This window comes from Pogona vitticeps, chromosome 12 (genome assembly GCF_051106095.1).
Source record: "Pogona vitticeps strain Pit_001003342236 chromosome 12, PviZW2.1, whole genome shotgun sequence".
NCBI classification, from domain to species: Eukaryota; Metazoa; Chordata; class Lepidosauria; order Squamata; family Agamidae; genus Pogona; species Pogona vitticeps.
Genome location: NC_135794.1, coordinates 16,477,205 through 16,496,094, shown reverse-complemented (window position 1 = coordinate 16,496,094; position 18,890 = coordinate 16,477,205). Strand labels below are relative to the sequence as shown.

The window sequence follows — 18,890 nt, the reverse complement described above, 5'->3', positions numbered from 1 at the left end:
GTCCATACCCTTTGATTTATGTCAAGGATGTCATGCAACTGCCCTAATGATGGGGCTTCCACCTGCAGCAGCTCTCCCTTTTATTTATGCTGAATGTCGTGTTTGCAGGATGAAAATACAGCGCTCCATTTAGCTGCCAAGAATGGCCATGCTGGGGTGCTGCAGAAGCTTATAGAAATTGGAATGGACCTGGATGAGAAGAATGCAGTAAGTAGAAGACTTCTCAAGAGGTTCTGCATCTGACACAGTATTTTCTGCTACATTAAACCCAGTCCCTTCTCCCCCCCACTGAACAAGCATCAAAATAATCTAACTGCCAAAGCTACGGGAAGGGAGAGAGGATTGGAGAGCCAGCCCTGGTGCAGCATATGCAATCTGGTTGGTCCGTCTCCTGCCTTGATGGATTAAAAGCAGGTGACACAAAATTAGGTGGGATAGCTAATGCCTTGGAAGACAGGAACAACATTCAAAAAGATCTCGATAGGCTTGAGCACTGGCTGAAAACAACAGAATGAAATTTAACGGGGATAAGTGAAAAGTTCTTCACCTGGGGAGGGGGGAAAGACAAATGCATAGGTTTCAAGATGGGATACTTGACTCATTAATATACCGTATTTTTCGCTCAATAAGACACACTTTCCCCCCCACAAAACAGGGGGGTGGAAAGTCTGTGCGTCTTATGGAGCGAAGAAAACAGATTATATTTTCCTGTTTTCTTCTCTTAAAAAATTGGTGCGTCTTATGGAAAGGTGTGTCTTATGGAGCGAAAAATACGGGTAAGTGAGAAAGATTTTGGAGTCGTTGTAGAGCAAAAGCTGAAGATGCGCCAACAGTGTGATGTGGCTGCAAAAGAGGCAAATTCTATTTTGGGCTGATTAACAGAAATAATAGTTTTCAAATCCCTTGAGGTAATAGCCCTCCTCTATTTGGCACTGGTGAGGCCTGACCTCAAATACTGTGTCCAGTTCTGGAGACCACGTTTTAAAAAGATGCTAACAAAAGGAAACAATTTCAGAGGAGGGCGACAAGGATGATCAAGGGATTGGAATCCAAGCCCTAGGAGGAAAGACTGAAAGAACTGGACATCTTTGGCTTTGAGGGGGGAAAAGATTGAGGGCGGATATAATAGCATTTTTCAAATACTTGAAAGCAGTGGTAGTTCTACAGAGGAGGGACAGGATTGGTCAACGTGCAGGACATGTAAACATGGGCTCAAGCTATAGGAAGCCAAATTTAGGCTGAATATCAGGGGGAAAGTCTTAACTGTTAGAGCAGCATGAAAGTGGAACCCATTACCTCAGGAGGTGGTGAGCGCTTGAACACTAGAGGCATGGGACAACCCTCTGTCAGATCTGCTTTGATTTGGTCCCTTGCCTTGAGCAGGGGGTTGGAACGGATGGCTGGCTCTATAGGCTCCTTCCAACTCCATTATTGTAGGGTTCTAAGCCAAACAAGTGTTTGTGTTTCCTTCCCTCTTGCCAGGAAGGGTTGACTGCCCTGCACTTGGCCGCTGAAGGGGGCCATCAAGAGTGTGTAAAGTTGCTCCTGGAATCTGGCTGTGATGTCAACGTGCAAACCCAAGTAAGTGAACTGCGTTAGGAAGGGATTTCCATGTTGGTTTCCCCGGCAGGCCAAATATCTCTGCAAATAAGAGATCCAATGAACGGGAAGCGTTGCTCTCATTAAAGCAGTTTGAAGCTACCTGGCTAATGTCTTCCAGTATTGTGAGGTATTATGTGGGCTGGGGGCCCCAGTTGGCTTGCAGGGGCTTCTGAGTAGCCCCCAGAGTCTCCTCATCTCTGGGAGTGTATTGCCTGAAGATTTTTCTCCTCCTTAGAAAAAGATGACCTGCCTTCATTACGCTGCGCTCAATGGCTACGAAGACATGACCAGAATCCTTATTGATGCGGGAATCCAGAGAGATGCGCAGAATTACGTAAGTGGCTCCTCGGTGTGGATCCCGGGGGAGCATCTTTGTGCCTTTGAAGAGAGGAAAAGGGAGAAACATTTATGGACTGGATCAAGCCGGGCTTCCTTTATAGCAGCCATCCTGTCCCCCACACCGCAGAAAAAAGACAGAGAAACCTGTATTTCTCCAGTTCAGAAGACGACTGGGGATTGTGTCCAACCCACCTCATTTCACATCTCATTTTACTGGACAGTGCGTACACACGCCTTCATGTGAAACCAGAAACGATGGGAGAGTTCTCTTTTCCAAAAAAAAGGCCCGAATCCTATGGGTTAGTTAAGTGGTTCCAAAACATTTTGGCCTCGCAGCTCCCTTGATTTCCTGACCACTGGCCACGGCCCCCCTTGCTTGGAGGGGGGCTATCAGGGGTCTCTCTCTCCCCCCAGGATCAGGATCTTGACTGCCCCCCAAAGCCATCCCATCTCCTGCCCCTGAATATCTCCGTCCAGGTCCTGATGCACAAAACTCAGAAGTCCACCCCACAAGCATTTCTATCAGGGACCATAGAGATGGAGAGAGGAGAGGAAGGTATGGGGCTTCCGGGTCCAGTTTGACATAGAGCTATGAACGTTCTAGAGGAGCTGTATAGCTTTCTTCTCTATAGCCTTCATAGCTCTACCCATGGCGCCCCATGAAGTCGTGGCACACAGTTTGGGAACCCCCCTGGGTTAGATATGCTAGCATTCAGTAGTGTAACAGTGCAACTTTGCAATGGTGAATTAATTTGCCACAAAGTGCAGCTTATATCTGTCATACTACACCCATCGTGTGAGTTGATGGACCACGATGGATAAAAGTGGCAACTCACTGGCTTTTATTTGCTACTGCAATTTACACATTGCAGTTAAATCAGCATAACTAAACAGGATTCTGGAAATTTTGATTTTTTTGCAACAAAACAAGGTGCAGGGGGCAATTTTTTATATTGGAGAATCTTGCCTCTTGGAGGTATGATCCTTCCTTGTAGGGCATTTTGGGGGGGGGGGTCAAGAGGAATATTCTGGAAGGCTTCTGTGACTTCCAGAGAAATCTTTGGTAGTCTTTATACAATTGCAGGACCCACCATTAACCGTCCCTGTCATGTCCGGCGTAAAAGCTAGAAAGGGGAGGAATGAGATGTGTGCCTGAAAACTTGAGAGCCCACGAAGCCATGGGAGGTGTCTTTCCACAGGTGCAGAGCATGTTGTAGTGGAGCCAGGTTCCAGAGTAAAACCCCACTGGACTTTCTGAGCAGCAGGGCCTGTGATATCACCCACTTCAGCCTTCCGTCTTCCCTCTGAGCTTAGCAGCAACTCTCACAGTAAATGAGGGACAAATAAATTCAACCCGTGGGAGGCAAAATATGTATTGCTACAAGCTACCCCTGTTGTGATGCGAGGTACCTGACGGTTGTTTGCACTTGACTAGGCAATTAAGAGACATTAGCTTCACAAAAGGCCTGTCCTTCAAGTGTTGATATGGATTGATCCAGATGCCTATTATTTTTAGGGTACTCCTTATGGAGGGTCTGGCTAGCGGGGTACACATAGCCACCTGCGGAGTTAAGACAAAGAGCGTCCACACAGGATGTTATATAGAAGCCAGACCTTTCCTTATGGTTCTGCCGAGTTAATATTAATATTGTTGTTGTGGGTTTTTCGGGCTCTTCGGCCATGTTCTGAAGGTTGTTCTTTCTAACGTTTTGCCAGCCTTTGTGGCCGGCCTCTTCAGAAGACAGAAGTCAGAACTCTGTGCTCTGAGCACAGATGACTTCAAAGCTTCAGAGGACTCCAGTCCTCTGAAGAGGCCGGCCACAGAGACTGGCGAAATGTCAGGAAGAACAACCTTCAGAATACGGCCAAAGAGCCCGAAAAACCCACAACAACCATCAGATCCCGGCCGTGAAAGCCTTTGCAAATACAATATTAATATTGCTTCCTTCCACAGCAAAACGCTTCAGCTATGCATATTGCGGTGCTACAGAATCATCTAGCTGTCGTTAAACTTCTAATTGATGCTGAATGTGACCTGGACATCCCTGATAATGTAAGAATTTGGCACGTGATTGAAGACACAACAACATCCTTTGACAGATAGTTGTGAGAGATACAGCAGAGTTCTTCATGTTGGTTTGTTTGTATGTAAAAACACCATATGGAAAAGCAACTGTATATACAGTACAGTGGTGCCTCACTTAACAATGTTAATTGGTTCCAAAAAATTCGTCACTAAGTGAAAACATCGCTAACCGAAACGCGGTTTCCCATTGAAATGCATTGAAAACCGGATAATCTGTTCCAATAGGAACAAATTGCCGTCCTTAAGCGAAAATCGCCATAGGAAAAATCGCTAAGCGAAACACGGTTCCCCAATTGAAATGCATTGAAACCTATTCAATGCATCTCAATGGGGGGGGGGAAAATTCAACAACAAATTAAAAAAGATTCAGAACAAAGTCAAATTTGGTTAACAAAGGATTTATTAAGTGCACTTTATGATTTCAAACATTTTAAACAGTAAACTTTAACTTTATAACATTTAAAAAACAGCAAACATGAGGCTGTTTAAACCATCGTTAGGCAAAACAGGGAACCCAAAAATTTAATTATATAATAATATATATATATAATATAATTAATTATATATAATATATCAGATGGGCGGGATATAAATCAAATTAATTAATTAATTATTTAATTAATTGTTATGCGAAGCATGGTCCCAACATCGCTAAGCGAAAATTGCTCATAGGGCCATCATTAAACGAAGTGCAAAAACGCTCCGAAAAAGTCATAGCTAAGCGAATTTGTCATTAAACGAAGCGTTCGTTAAGCGAGGCACCACTGTATATATAAAATATCATTGTACAAATGCAATAGCCTACTGTGTAAACAAGGCTATTGCCATAAAGTTTAGGAGTGTCAGAAAGAGATTCTTTAGATTATTATAAAAATTAGGATATTTCTCTAAAGAAGTGCCACAGGTTCTATGGAAAAGAAAAGAAAAAAAGAAGAAGCTGAATATAAACTGGTAATGTTAAAAGATACCGGCAGCAAAACATGGCAGTGGAGATAGCAGTATTTAAAAAGCTGTCTTACATGATGACAAAAATGATGATGATCATCATCATCCTCCACATCCAAGGCAAGCTAGAGTTGAAAACAAAGAATTGGAAAAACTAACGTGGTACAGAGAGACCTGGCCTTCGAAACATCTCACTTGAGGATGAAACACACTTCAGTGGCCCCCGTAATCATTGGAGCTTTGAGAAGAACATCGAGAAATTTCACACAGTATTATAAGCAGTGGCAGATCTCAGAAATCACACCATCAGAGTTACCAAAAAAAGGCAATATTAGGAACAGCATCCATACTGTGCCGATATTTAACAGATGCTTAGGTTTTCGGATAAAACCTGTATCTGTTATATAATGCCAGTCAATGTTTTTTATAATTTTGATTGATTGTGCCTGGTGTTTTTGAACAATAATCTAGAACTGAAGAGCTGGAAGGGGACCCTATGGATCATCAGCCCCTCCCCTAAAGACCCAGTGGGGAATCGAAACTCCCAACCTCCACAGACTTAAACCACTGAGCTATCTGAGCAGTTCATACAATAATCATAGAATGAGTGAAAAAGAACTTTGTGCACAGCATACTTAGGAAGCAGTTAAATTGAACTTACTTTTCAAAGGTGGGAAAAAACTTTCTTTTATCTTGGAATAAACATGGCTCTTTTGGAATAATATTGTTTTATTTGTGAGGGCAGATTGTAATGTGGCATCTTATAGTAAAGGTAAAGGTAAAGGTTCCCCTTGACAATTTTTGTCCAGTCGTGTCCGACTCTAGGGGGCGGCGCTCATCCCGCTCTTCAAGCCATGGAGCCAGCGTTTGTCCTAAGACAATCTTCCGTGGTCACATGGCCAGTGCGACTTAGACACGGAACGCTGTTACCTTCCCACCGAGGTGGTCCCTATTTATCTACTTGCATTTGCATGCTTTTGAACCGCTAGGTTGGCGGGAGCTGGGACAAGCGACGGGCGCTCACTCCGTCGCGTGGATTCGAACTTACAACTGCTAGTCTTCTGACCCTGCAGCACAGGCTTCTGCGGTTCAGCCCACAGTGCCACCACGTCCCTGTGGCATCTTATAGATATATGGATATGGATTACATTTAGGGTAGTTAACGAAAGTCAGTCTTCAACACTGCCCTGCAGACAAGTAGGGCTTGTGGAAAGTTTTGTCCCTTCCCTTTCCTTTTTACCAGTTGTTGGGTACAGTTAGGGTTCTACTTGGAGGCGGGGGAGGCTCTGCCTTCTTAAAATCTTCCTATCCATGGTTGTTCTAGCTGTCAGCTTGCTTCTTGTTTCCATTTTCCTCAGAGGCAGCAGAGCCCTCTTCATATAGCTGCAGAATACGGGAGGCAGGACATTGCTGAGATGATCCTTATAGCTGGAGTCAACTTAAAACTGACAGACAAGGTAAGCAAAGTTGACTGCCCTGACGATCGACTGATTTGGGAAGCTAAGCAGGGCCAAACCTGGTTAGTATTTGGATGGGAGGCCATAGGGCAGGGATTTCCAGGTGGCTTTAGAAGAAAATCTTGTCTGAAACCTTACAAAGTCATTGCTGAGAAGAAGGGGCTAGAAGAATCAATAGTCAGACTCAGTATAAGGTAGCTTCTCATTTTCCTGTTTCAGTCTACAGTGGTGCCTCGCTTAACGATTACCTCATTAAACGATGAAACTGCTTGACGATGAAGTTTTTGTGATCGCTTTTGCGATCGCAAAACGATGTTTAGATAGGGAAATTTCGCTTGACGATGATCGGTTCCCTGCTTCAGGAACGGATTTTTCACTAGACAACGATTTTTAAACAGCTGATCGGTGGCTAGAGACCTGTCTCCTGATACCTCTCCTCTGCATCTAGTATTTGGAGGTCCTTCCTTCTTACCCTGGGGATTATATACATCCCCATCATGGCTTTTAACCTGCGATGGACTTTTCCTCCATAAATCTGTCCAAAAGAGAGAGACAAAGGGCAGGAATTTCAAGGCAATTTCCCTGTAATAACCAGGCCCTCTCCTCCCACTGTTGCTCTTTAGTATGAGATCTGACTGTGAGAAGTTTTGGTATACCATTTCAAGAACCTCTTAGCAAGGCAAGCCTTAATAAATAAATAAATAAATAAATAAATAAATAAAGAAAGAAAGAAAGAAAGAAAGAAAGAAAGAAAGAAAGAAAGAAAGAAAGAAAGAAAGAAAGTCTTTGGGTCTGAGGCTTTGGTCCCAAGTCCAAGTCCCTATTAAAAACAAGTTTGTTTCCGCAGGGGGAGAAAAAGGGGATTGGGTAAGTGGGTGGGTTCCAAGTTGTAAGTCAAGTCCAAGTCATTGAGAGGAAACAACAACTCTGAATTGACTCTTGAGTTGGGTCACCCGTGAAATTTACATCTGACTTGACAGAGAGTCTTGTGACACGAATCCCCACCCCTGCCTCTTTGGGCTAGAAAGAGAAGAAGGTTATCAAGGGAGCATGCACATGGGTTGGATCCTAAAGCATTCACGTGCGCTTGCAGATTGGCATGTCCCTCTGTTACTCACAAGTCACACTCTTCCCCAACCTTATGCCCTCCAAAGGTATCCAAGAACATCCAGCCTTTCCTAGTCATTGGCCATGCTGGTTTCTTGAACCCTAGTGCGGGAGAAAGCCTTCTGCCCCACGTCTCGAGGCAGCAGACTAAAGCAGGGGGCTTTTTGAGACGCAAGACCAACCCGAGGCATTTGGCTGCCTGAGGGCAAATCCAAGATGCCTTCTCCCAGAAGAAAACCACACTGGCCTTCAAAATTGACTAGAATTACTTGGGTTTGAACATGGGCCGCCATGCAGCATCTGCAGGAGGGGCCAGCCTCATCTCAGGGCTAGGAATGGCAACAAGCTGTCCTTGAAGGGAGCAAAGGGGCAAGGCAATTTTTGAGGACTCTTGGGGGCTTTGTGATTCTTGTTCCACCTGGCCCCTGTGTAGGCAACGGGAGGTCTGGGAATGATTGAAGCAGCAAGGGGACCATTAACTGAAACTTGGTCCCTTGGAGGCTGAGCTTGGGGGAGAAATTGTGGAATTCAACCCCCTGATTCCCTCCCAATAGAGACGGTGTTGCCTCAAGCATCTAGTCTAGAATGCATGGAGAGAGAGAGAGAGAGAGGAGAGAGAGGGGGGGGAGAGGAGGAGGAGGAGGAGGAGGAGGAGGATTGCCACCCCCCTATATCTGGAGGGGGCGGCAGCACTCAGAATAGTTTTGGTACTTTATTATACAGTGGTGCCTCACTTAACGACGATAATCCATTCCAGGAAAATCGCCGTTACGCGAAAACATCGTAAAGCGAAATAAAAAAACCCCATTGAAACGCATTGAAACCCGTTCAATGCGTTCCAGTGGGGTAAAAACTCACCGTCCAGCGAAGATCCTCCATATGGCAGCCATTTTCGCTGCCAGTATAGCGAGGAATCCATCCCTAAACACAGCAGGGAGCCATTTTAATTACCCGGTAGCCATTTTGAAACCACCGATCAGCTGTTCTAAAAACATCGTTTTGCAAAGAATCGATTCCCGAAGCAGGGAACCGATCATCGCAAAGCGAAATTCCCCCATTTAGACCATCGTTTTGCAATCACAATTGCGATCGCAAAAAGATCTTCATAAAGTGGATTCGTCGTAATGCGAGGCAATCATAAAGCGAGGCACCACTGTAATTAGTTACAAATCATGTAGTTTCCTGGGTTTGTGCCCTTGTTGATGTAAATGTTGTATGATCAAGGAACCTAATCAGTCAATCAAAAGAAGAGAGTCTGAGTAACGGATGGGTGCATAGCCGTACATGGATGAAGGTGGGACAATCAAACAGCAGTGGAAAAAGCTGCTGTTTTGGATTACAACTCAAGAGGCTGAAATCCAGTAGGAAACCACAGCAAGAGCGGGCCTGCTATATCAGTGGGGACCTGGTATGTCAGCTTCTCCATAAGTTCCAGTGATTCAAGGAGCCTCCTCTTGTTGTGACTTACTGCTGGATTTCAGTCACAGAATCCCTGACACAAAATGACCAGCAAAATAAATAAATTAAAATAAAATAAGAAAAAGGTTCTTTCCCATTTCTTCAACGGACTAGAGAGAATACTGCAGTAATTTAAGTGAAAATGGACCTTTGCCAAGAGAGGTGATACCAAGGGAAGATCAAGTTTGACTTTTCATTCATTGGCTGATGAGCATATACATGTACATGAGTCCTAAATTATATGGAATTTTACTATGTTGGAAGGCTTTTCTTCCTCTTAAAGCAGTAAATTTTTAGCTTCTGTGAATGTATAAAGCCTCCCTAATCCTCCTTTTGGTGTAAAATACATTTTCTCATCTTCTTCCCTCAAGCAGTTTAATGCAGGCTGATTCCAGCAAGACTTTTTTCTCATAATGCCACCTTAAAATAAATGATATTTTGAATTGCCAGACAAGATTACGGAGCTACTGAGGAATAGTAATACATCAATTGTCAATGGTAAATAGGGTGTGCAAATGCAAAACAAGGAAGAATTTGAATAATTGCTGTACATTAACTTAAGAAAACAATAAATGGGTTTTTCTTTTAACCTTTGCTTGTACAATTATTGTAATGCCTCCCTTCCCTGGCTTTTTCTTTTGACTGCAGCAAGGAAAAACATCCCTTGATATCGCTGCCCGTGGGAATCACATCAACCTGGCTGATATGATTATCAAAGCTGATCGGTTTTACAAATGGGAAAAGGTAAATAGGCATCTTATCTCCTCTCTGAAGTGACTGGAAAAATTACAGATATGATCAAAAAGGGAAGAAATCCCTTCATTTAAAACAAAAAGTTATGATTAGTGTTTTAACTCCCAAACGAAGGAAATTCAAACCACAGACCAGCCCCTACATTCTCCTTGTATCTTAATGATCCTTTTTTTTATGGTGCCTTAAGTTCCACCCCAGATAAACACAGCAGTCCCTAAAGATACAATAAGAAAATTGCTACCTTGCTTACTTAGAACTAGCCTGTTAAATACAATGAGACTTACTTCACTCAATTACAGGTCAGCTGGTACTAGATTAATAAAGATTAGGTAAATATAGACAGGAGTGCGCTGCTCATTTGTTGTCTATAGATGTTGACTCTATCAAAGCCTATGATTCATTTCATTACTAGTAAACTATGATATCAGGAGTGGCATTGCTGGTGGGATTACACTGTAGTGTTTACTTGAGATAGAAGCTAAGCTTTACGAAGCTTCATGCTTTGAATGAGAAAAGCAGTTGATCTGTGGTCAACATTTACTTATTTTAAAGAAATAGCTTCAGCAGTAATATTTTCATTTAAAACTTTTCCCTTTTGGGGGTATTTCCCTGCTTTTTAAAACGTAAGCATAGACATATTTTTGTAAGCAAAAAAAAAAAAAAATCCAGCAGAAAGAAAGCACCTCAGATTCACCAGCTTCTCTCAGGCATCTGGATCTCTAAGAAAACAAAGGAAATACTTTTCAGGATCAGATGAAGTCCACCAAAAGTTAATCCTGCTGAAGGGGAGGGAGGAGTTGTTGTTTAGTCATTAAGTCATGTCCGACTCTTCATGACCCCATGGACCAGAGCACGCCAGGCCCTCCTGTCTTCCACGGCCTCCCGGAGTTGGATAAATTCATGTTGGTAGCTTCAGTGACACTGTCCAACCATCTCATCCTCTGTTGTCCCCTTTTCTTCTTGCCCTCACTCTTTCCCAACATCAGGGTCTTTTCCAGGGAGTCTTCTCTTCTCATGAGGTGGCCAAAGTATTGGAGCCTCAGCTTCAGTATTTGTCCTTTCAGTGAGCACTCAGGGTTGATTTCCTTTAGAATTGATAGGTTTGTTCTCCTTGCAGTCCAGGGGACTCTCAAGAGTCTCCTCCAGCACCACAATTCAAAAGCATCAATTCTTCGGTGGTCAGCTTTCTTTATGGTCCAGCTTTCACTTCCATACATAGCTACTGGAAAAACCATAGCTTTGACTATGCAGACCTTTGTTGGCAAGGTGATGTCTAGAGAACCATAATCTTGTTGTTCATACTTGACATTGTATATTTTCTGCCCAGGGACAAGTAGAGAGCCCAAGCTTTCAAAGGTTGGCAGGTCTGTTGCAGCTTCTAGTAATTGCTATAATAGAAAGGGAAGGGAAACAGATTCCTTTATTTATCTGAGGAAGATAAGTTTTTATCCGCTGTAACTATAGTGGCTGAAGCCCATGTAGAGTAAAAAAAAAAGGATGTGTGTTTGTACATAAAAGTCATAAAACATAGGTCCCCTCCATCTTGGTATGCATACTTATAAAAAAATATATCAATTTATTTAAATGTGCATGTTTGAAGTCTGCAGTATCATCATCAGTCACTAGATGGCAGAGCATATTTTTCCAGACAGTTTTGAATAGAGATTGGCACGAATTAAAAAACATGGTGGCGCTGTGGGCTAAACCGCAGAAGCCTGTGCTGCAGGGTCAGAAGACCAAGCAGTTGTAAGATCGAATCCACGCGACGGAGTGAGCGCCTGTTGCTTGTCCCAGCTCCTGCCAACCTAGCGGTTCGAAAGCATGCAAATGCGAGTAGATAAATAGGGACCATCTCGGTGGGAAGGTAAACAGCGTTCCGTGTCTAAATCACACTGGCCATGTGACCACGGAAAGATTGTCTTCGGACAAACGCTGGCTCTATGGCTTGAAGAGCGGGATGAGCGCCGCCCCCTAGGGTTGGACACGACTGGACAAAAATTGTCAAGGGGAACCTTTACCTTTTTACCTTAAAAAACAAATTGCAAAATTTGACAAAAACTGCAGATTCATCAATTTGCATTTGTCAGATGCCCAATAAATGCAAATTGATGAATTTTTAGATTTTCAGTTCATCCATTTGTCAGGCTAGAGGTCACCCGTCCGGCACCTAGAGATACCAAAATTGCAGAGGAGCTTCTCTCAACTCTTCTCCTCAACCCTTCCAAGATTGACGAAGACTGGGTTTCGGTTGTCTGGGTTATATACCCACAAATTGGGTCCCCCACAGGAAAAGTGCTGCCTTGCCCTGGGGTCCCAATGGCTACAGCTTCACTTAGATGGGGCAGACTCTGGGTTTCCATCTGCATGACTTTGCTTGATGGCTGGATGTAGATTGCCAGCCTTGAACTGAAACATGCTTGTTTGTGTGTGTGTTTTTTGCAGTGGTATACGTATTAACTGTGGGTGTGTTGTTTTGGGGGTAATTTTTGCAACTATATAATATTAACTATATATACGTCTATTTGGCTTGGGCATATCATGAGAATGGCTAACAATTGGATTCCAAAAGATCTCCTGTATCGAGCTTGAGTGCAGGGAAAGAGTCCCAGAGGGAGACCACAGCTGCGATACAAAGACATCTGCAAGCAGGATCTGAAGGCCTTAGGAATGGACCTCAACAGATGGGAAACCTTGACCTCTAAGAGTTCAGCCTGGAGGCAGGCAGTGCATCACAGCTTCTCCCAATTTGAAGAGACCTTTGTCCAGCAGGCTGAGGCCAAGAGGCAGTCCCGAAACCTGCAAAATCAGGGAGCTGGACAGGGGGCAGATTGTATTTGTCTTCTGTGTGGAAGGGATGGTCACTCTTGAATTGGCCTTCTCAGCCACATCAGATGCTGTTCCAAGTCTTCCATACAGAGCACGATACCATAGTCACTCGAGACTGAAGGATGCCTACACACACACATATTAGCTGTCCTCACTTTAAAAAGTGTGCACAGTTTTGTCTGCAATAATTATTGTACGCACATTCCTCATATCTCGCCAATGGGAAAATTCTCAGGGTGAGATGCGTTTCTTCCCACAGAAAGTCTCAGGAGGTGCAAAAACCAGAATTTTTTTGCTAAGCTTCCTACCCCCAATGAAATTCTTTTCCATCCTTAGCTGCAGGGTGTCGTCTCACGAAAATATCTGCTACAGGAAGCTTGAATCTTGCTCCAGAGCAGGAGAGTAGGAGAGCGAGGTTCAGACAGTGGAAGTGTTCACTGAAATAAAAATAGAAAAACTCTCAGATTAGTGATGAAACAGTTTTTGGTGTGTTTTTTCCACAGGACAATCTAAACAGTGACTCCGACTCCTGGGTAACCAAGCACTTAACTTTTAAGCAGGACCACCGTCTAGAGACGCAGCACATTCGCTCAGTCCTGTGGCGGCTTGCTACGAAATACCTCAAACCCAGTGAGTGGAAGAAGCTAGCACACTTCTGGAAGTTCACTGACGCACACATAAGAGCAATTGAACACCAGTGGGCAGGTAAGATCTGCAGACTGAGCACCTTTTCGTTTATTTCTTGCTGCTCAATCAGTGTTCATGCCAGTACACTCAGGCTGTGGACCAAACTACTCTACCTACAGTAGTTCATCTAGGTGGTTTGTGTCAGGAGTGGGCAGCTTCGAGGCTGTGAATACCAAAATACAGTACAATTTTAAAAATAAGTCAAATTGTCTTATGCCCTCTAGTGGATAATTAAATAATAAGAATGAGGTTCCATCAAGTCATGTAAAATCCCATTTTTGAGTTGTTGAGAAGGTCCAAAATTGTGCAACGGAACTTTCTGGACCCAACGTTTTTAATGTAAAATTATTTTTTTTAGAATGGAGGAGGGAATAGAAGTGATAGGGGGTTCCATGGATGCTGGGGGGGTGCATGGAGCAGGGAGCACACTCTTTATCAACCAACCCCCATTAGGCTGTGGAAGTAATGGACTATAAAGAGCTGGCATTCGCACAACTTCTCCCCTGTGATGATCATGTTTTCCTCCCAGCTACACAGTAAATCAAACCATTGGCCTGTCTAGTTTACTGCCATCTGATGATGACTAACAGCACTTCTCCAGATACAGAGAATAGTTTTGTCTAGCAATAGTAGAGATTGAATTTAGCAAGTTTCCTTTGTGGAAAGCACCACGACTCGGCATAGCCATCTCCATCAGAATACTGGGATCAATTTTGGTTTACTGACGAGGTAGGAGCCAGTTCAAGTCCAGTTACAGCCAATTAAAAATGTTACCTGGTGAGTGTGTAAGTAGATGTTATTGTCAGCTGTAGTCCTGCTTGGCTGATGTAAAGAGTCCACATCGTTCTCAATAGTGCTTGGGGTTGGCTTTCTATGGTGCTTAACGTGGCTTATTCATCATTCCAGGTACCAAAAGCTACAGGGAGCATGGGCACCGGATGTTGCTAATTTGGCTTCATGGTGTGATCATGGCAGGGGAAAACCCAATCAAAGGCTTGTATGAAGGCTTGGTGGGCATTGGGCGCAGAGACCTGGCAGGTAAGACCTTCCCTTTGGGTAAAATTTGTAAAATTCTCTGGCCCTGTACTGGCTTAATTCTGTTCCGTGGCGTCAGTCCAAAGGAAGTTTATCATGCTGATAAATTCAGTAAATTCAAGCTTTCCGCATATTACAACTGCGGGATAGTTCAGAAGTTGGAAGTTCATTTCCTCCCTGTGCTTCCCTGGCATGGGCTTGGCATGGGTTACTTCCTGCTCTGCAGTTCTCAGATTATATTAGCCTGCTCTTAATATGCTCTACCTGGAACTATTTTTGATAAATGTGTGGAAATTTAAATCGGGTCCAAAATGTAATAGAGAGACAGTTGACTGTGTCTCTTCACCAATGATTCATATGGTGGCTTTCATTGTTTTTCTACGTGTAATTCAAAATTCTGTTTTTAACCCTCAGTTTTATCGAACCCAAAATATATAAATGACTATAGCCACCCAGATGAGCCTGGCTGCTCATTTGACTCCACTTAAAGGCCTTTATTTAGGTTATTTCTCTATCTGAGCTGTGGCCAGAGGTGAATGAAGACAGGGCCTTCTCTTCCATGATGGTAATGTCTTTCCAACTCTGTTCAATGAGAAATTCCTGTTGATGGCTCTTAGCTGCCAAAGGAAGACCTAGGTTTTTCTGCTGAGCTTTGATTACTCCTAGTTGTTTTGGTTTAGTCCTTCTAGATTTCTTGGTTGTTGCTGTTGCATTTGTTTCTCTCTCACACACACACTGTATTGCAATTTATTTTAAATCCCCTTAATTTCAGATGTGCTTGTATTGCAATTATTGTATACTTTTAGCAGAAGTAGGGTAATAGTGAATAACGGGTACTGGTGGTGCTTAAATAAGACATAAGACATAAGACATAAGAAATTTATTTGTCATTGTGCTCACAAGTGAGTGCAACGAAATGAAATGAGGCTGTCCATCCTTGTTCTTCACTCATGCCATCTGCATGTAGGGAACAGGGAAGTCAAGCACAATGCTGGCCACACCTAGAGCTTAATAAAGTTACTTTTCCAGACCACAGCTCCCAGCAACAACCCAGCAAGCATGGACACTTGGAAAATTAAGGTTCCCAAGCTCACAGCCCACGCATGAGACTGGCCTCCTACCCTTTTGATATAGATGCATTTGGCTCCTGAACCGAGAGAAAGGAAGAGCATAACTGAAGTTTTCTCAAAGGCTTCCACGGCTGGGATTTGATGGTTGTTGTGGGGTTTTCGGACTCTTTGGCCGTGTTCTGAAGGTTGTTCTTCCTAATGTTTTGCCAGTTTCTTTGGCCAACATCTTCAGAGGACAGGAGTCAGAACTCTGTCTATGCTCTGTTCTGACTCTTGTCCTCTGAAGATGCCAGCCACAGGACTGGTGAAACGTTAGGAAGAACAACCTTCAGAACACAGCCAAGGAGCCAAATTTCTCTTGAATGCCTCCAGTGTTGGAGCACTCACCACCTTTTGAGGTCATTGGTTCCATTGTCGTACCGCTCTAACAGTTAGGAAGTTTTTCCTGATATTCAACCAAAATCTGGCTTCGAGTCCATTGTTGCATGTCCTGCACTCTGGGATGATCAAGAACAGATCCTGCCCCTCCTCTGTATGACAGCCTTTCAAGTATTTGAAGAGTGCTTTCATATCTCCCCTCAGTCTTCTTTTCATCAGACTAAAGATGCTGAGTTCTTTCAATCTTTCCTCATAGGGCATGGTTTCCAGCTCATTGACAGTGGCATTTGTGTTAAGTACTGTATTCAGCAACTGATTCAATAGGTTTACTCTTGGTTGGGATTACCAATAAGATGCTGGGCCTTAACTTTATCTAAGAAAGCAATTTTAAACCACTGGTTTCTACTCTTCTTGGTCTAGTGGTATTCCACATCATTGGGACTGCTCAGTCACAAAAGGATGCTAATTGGGTCAAATACATCCCCTTGACAGCTGTATGTGAACAGATGCTCTTCTGATAAATATCATTAATAAACTTCAATTATGGTTGTTGTGGGTTTTTCAACCACTTGGCAGATAACCTTTGTTTTGTAGTCCTGCACTGAGCAGGGGGTTGGACTCAATGGCCTTGTAGGCCCTTCCATCTTCACGATTCTATGAGCTTACTGTAGGATGTTGGTCATGTAAATTTTTTATGTAATAAGTTTTATGTAATATTTAATGTTAGTCTAATTGTTTTCAAACAGAAAGTATCCGGAAGCAAGCAAATGCAGACTCTACTTCTCCACGGAAATGCACTGCAATGTGATTCTTGAGAAGGCACAAGAAGTCCCACAATGCTCCTACTTCAGGAGTTGCATCAAGGGAACGGAGAGATTTTTAAAACAATTGGCCAAAAGGTTTGCATAACCTGTCTCCAAGGGCTTCTTGCCATAACAGATGGCAACATTTTCCACTTGAGATCAAGTAAACACAAGTTGTACATCAGCAGAATCTAGCCACAGCAATGCATATTTACAGAACATGATTACTCTACCCTCAGATGTGAAGACTAAGAGTATGGATTTTGGCCTATATCATGTGCTAGTGCCATTACAGAAGCTCCGTTGAATCAGCTGCTGAATACTGAGTCAACATTTACATAGCTCCTGCGGATTCAGTGGATCTACTCTCAATGAAACTAACAACTGGATTTAGGTCTTTATTTGCAAGGTCTGAGACTAAGCCTTAAGGAAGTCAGAGGTCAAGCAAGTCTCCTGACATCAACAGAACACAGTCTTGAATAAATGAAGGTAGAGTGCATACGCCAGCTTTATACCATGTTTTAAAACTGGAATCATGTCACTGTGAAATAGAAGACTCCTTCTAATTCTTTGATGGCTATTATTTCTAAATGTCTCAGTACAGCAGCTACAGCTGCAAAAAGTCAACTAGTTCTCACGAAGGAATTATTGTATCCCATGTGTCACCATGCAGATCTGCTTTTATAAAAGACAGTTATTGTTGATGAGGTGCTAGTGAGCCATGTTTATTTTCAGTGTGACATGTTTACATCCTTTTCATGTAGGTATAATTTAGTTTTTTAAAGTATCGTATGACAATGCATTCCTCTCCACCCTCTTCTGCCTTCCACTTACTTGATTCCCCCCTTCTCTCTCATGCAGAGAAGACCAGGGCATAGAGCAGCTAATGTTAAACTTTTAACTCCTATGGACTAGACCTTGGAAACATTATGCACCAATGCATTAACATGAAATCACTATGATGTTCTTTTTGTTGATCTTAAAATGTAAAGAAATTTTAAATGTTAGTTCATTTAAATTTCAAAATATTGCTTAGTTGCCGTAACGAGTTAGCACAACCAGAAATAGTGTCGTTCACCATTTTGAAGATTTACATAATGGATTATAAATTTATTGATTAAAAACATCAACCAATGACAGTAACAAATTAATTGTTAGCAAATGATTTCCAAGCTCTGCCATTAACTAAATCTTATTTGTGCTGAACTTTGGTTTCTTTGGGTCCAAAGTTCTTAACTGTCCGTGAAAGTTTACTTTTACCTAGATTTTTAGTGGATGAAGAGGTGATATTTTTACAGTCACCCTATAAGTTAAAACAAAATGTAAGTTGTCGGTGTACCTTTTTTCTGACTCTTGAGGGGTATCAGTGTTTCTGAAGACAGACAGTAAAAGCTGGGAGCAACTATCTCGATTCTAATCAACAGTTCCAACATTTCTTCAGAGATATAACCCAAATCCATGTTCCCAGAAGGATCTAGCCCATGATGATTAAAGTGGGAGAGAGATTTGATTTAGGATTGCATGTTAAGGTGAGGCAAAACTGTTTTACAACCAAGCCAATACAACAGTTAACCCACGCCGACCTCTTTTCTACATCTTTGCTATGCACATGGGGACAAGCTGAACAACCAGTATCTCCCCTACTTAAGATACAAGCAGTTACAGGTTCAGTACAAGGAAGTGTGTCAAGATTAGCTGTTAAGAGGATGCTCTACCGGTGGACAATGTGTGCCTCTCCCTGAAAACCAAAATGTTCTGATGAACAAAATACATTTGAAAGCAAGGGGGAAAAAAAACAACTTTGAAGATGATTTTTCAGTTTGCCACCAAATTTCACTACAAATTAAAACAATCATTTTCTATTTATTCCCAAGGGCCCTGGGTTTGCCTCTGAAATTCAGCATCACAATTTTCTGCTAACTTTCGGTAGTTCAGCAACAGCTCACAGTTGGGAGGGGGACACAAACCTGGTCTCTGTTTCAGCCAAAGTTGCTCAAGCCTCCTTTACAGACCAGTGGTCTTGACTTCAGCGGGCGGCATGCGGACTTCACCTAAGCCAATGCTACAGAGGATAGGGACCTGTTTGTATCTAATGATTTTCTTAAAATTTGTCATGAAGTTTTGTATTTTTTAAAATGGTGTTTAAGTATTTGACTTGCAAATAAATGATTTTTCTGTTAAGCAGCTTCTTTGTTTTTAATAAAATAAGGATTTTCCCATCCATTCCAGAAGCAGCCACTAAGTACCAAAATGGAATGTATTCTTGGGGATGTTTTAAGAACCTATGCACGAATACAAAACGAAGACATTCACCATGCAGACAGTTAGTGATAACAAAGAACTC

At 42.7% G+C, this 18,890-nt stretch overlaps 1 protein-coding gene across 2 annotated transcripts in view; it reads left to right on the top strand.

Annotated features, from left to right (window-relative positions):
* The window catches only part of ANKDD1A (ankyrin repeat and death domain containing 1A), a 42,633-nt gene extending 23,906 nt beyond the window's left edge, over positions 1–18,727 (top strand). For both annotated transcript variants that reach the window (XM_072982180.2, XM_078380900.1), the window contains exons 7-15: positions 109–207; positions 1,483–1,581; positions 1,838–1,936; positions 3,896–3,994; positions 6,331–6,429; positions 9,643–9,738; positions 13,077–13,278; positions 14,167–14,298; positions 16,490–18,727. In XM_072982180.2, the coding sequence (XP_072838281.2) occupies positions 109–207; positions 1,483–1,581; positions 1,838–1,936; positions 3,896–3,994; positions 6,331–6,429; positions 9,643–9,738; positions 13,077–13,278; positions 14,167–14,298; positions 16,490–16,551 (987 nt within the window). In that variant the 3' untranslated portion in view covers positions 16,552–18,727. The remainder of the gene's footprint in view (positions 1–108; positions 208–1,482; positions 1,582–1,837; positions 1,937–3,895; positions 3,995–6,330; positions 6,430–9,642; positions 9,739–13,076; positions 13,279–14,166; positions 14,299–16,489) is intronic.
* The last annotated feature ends 163 nt before the right edge of the window (positions 18,728–18,890 follow it).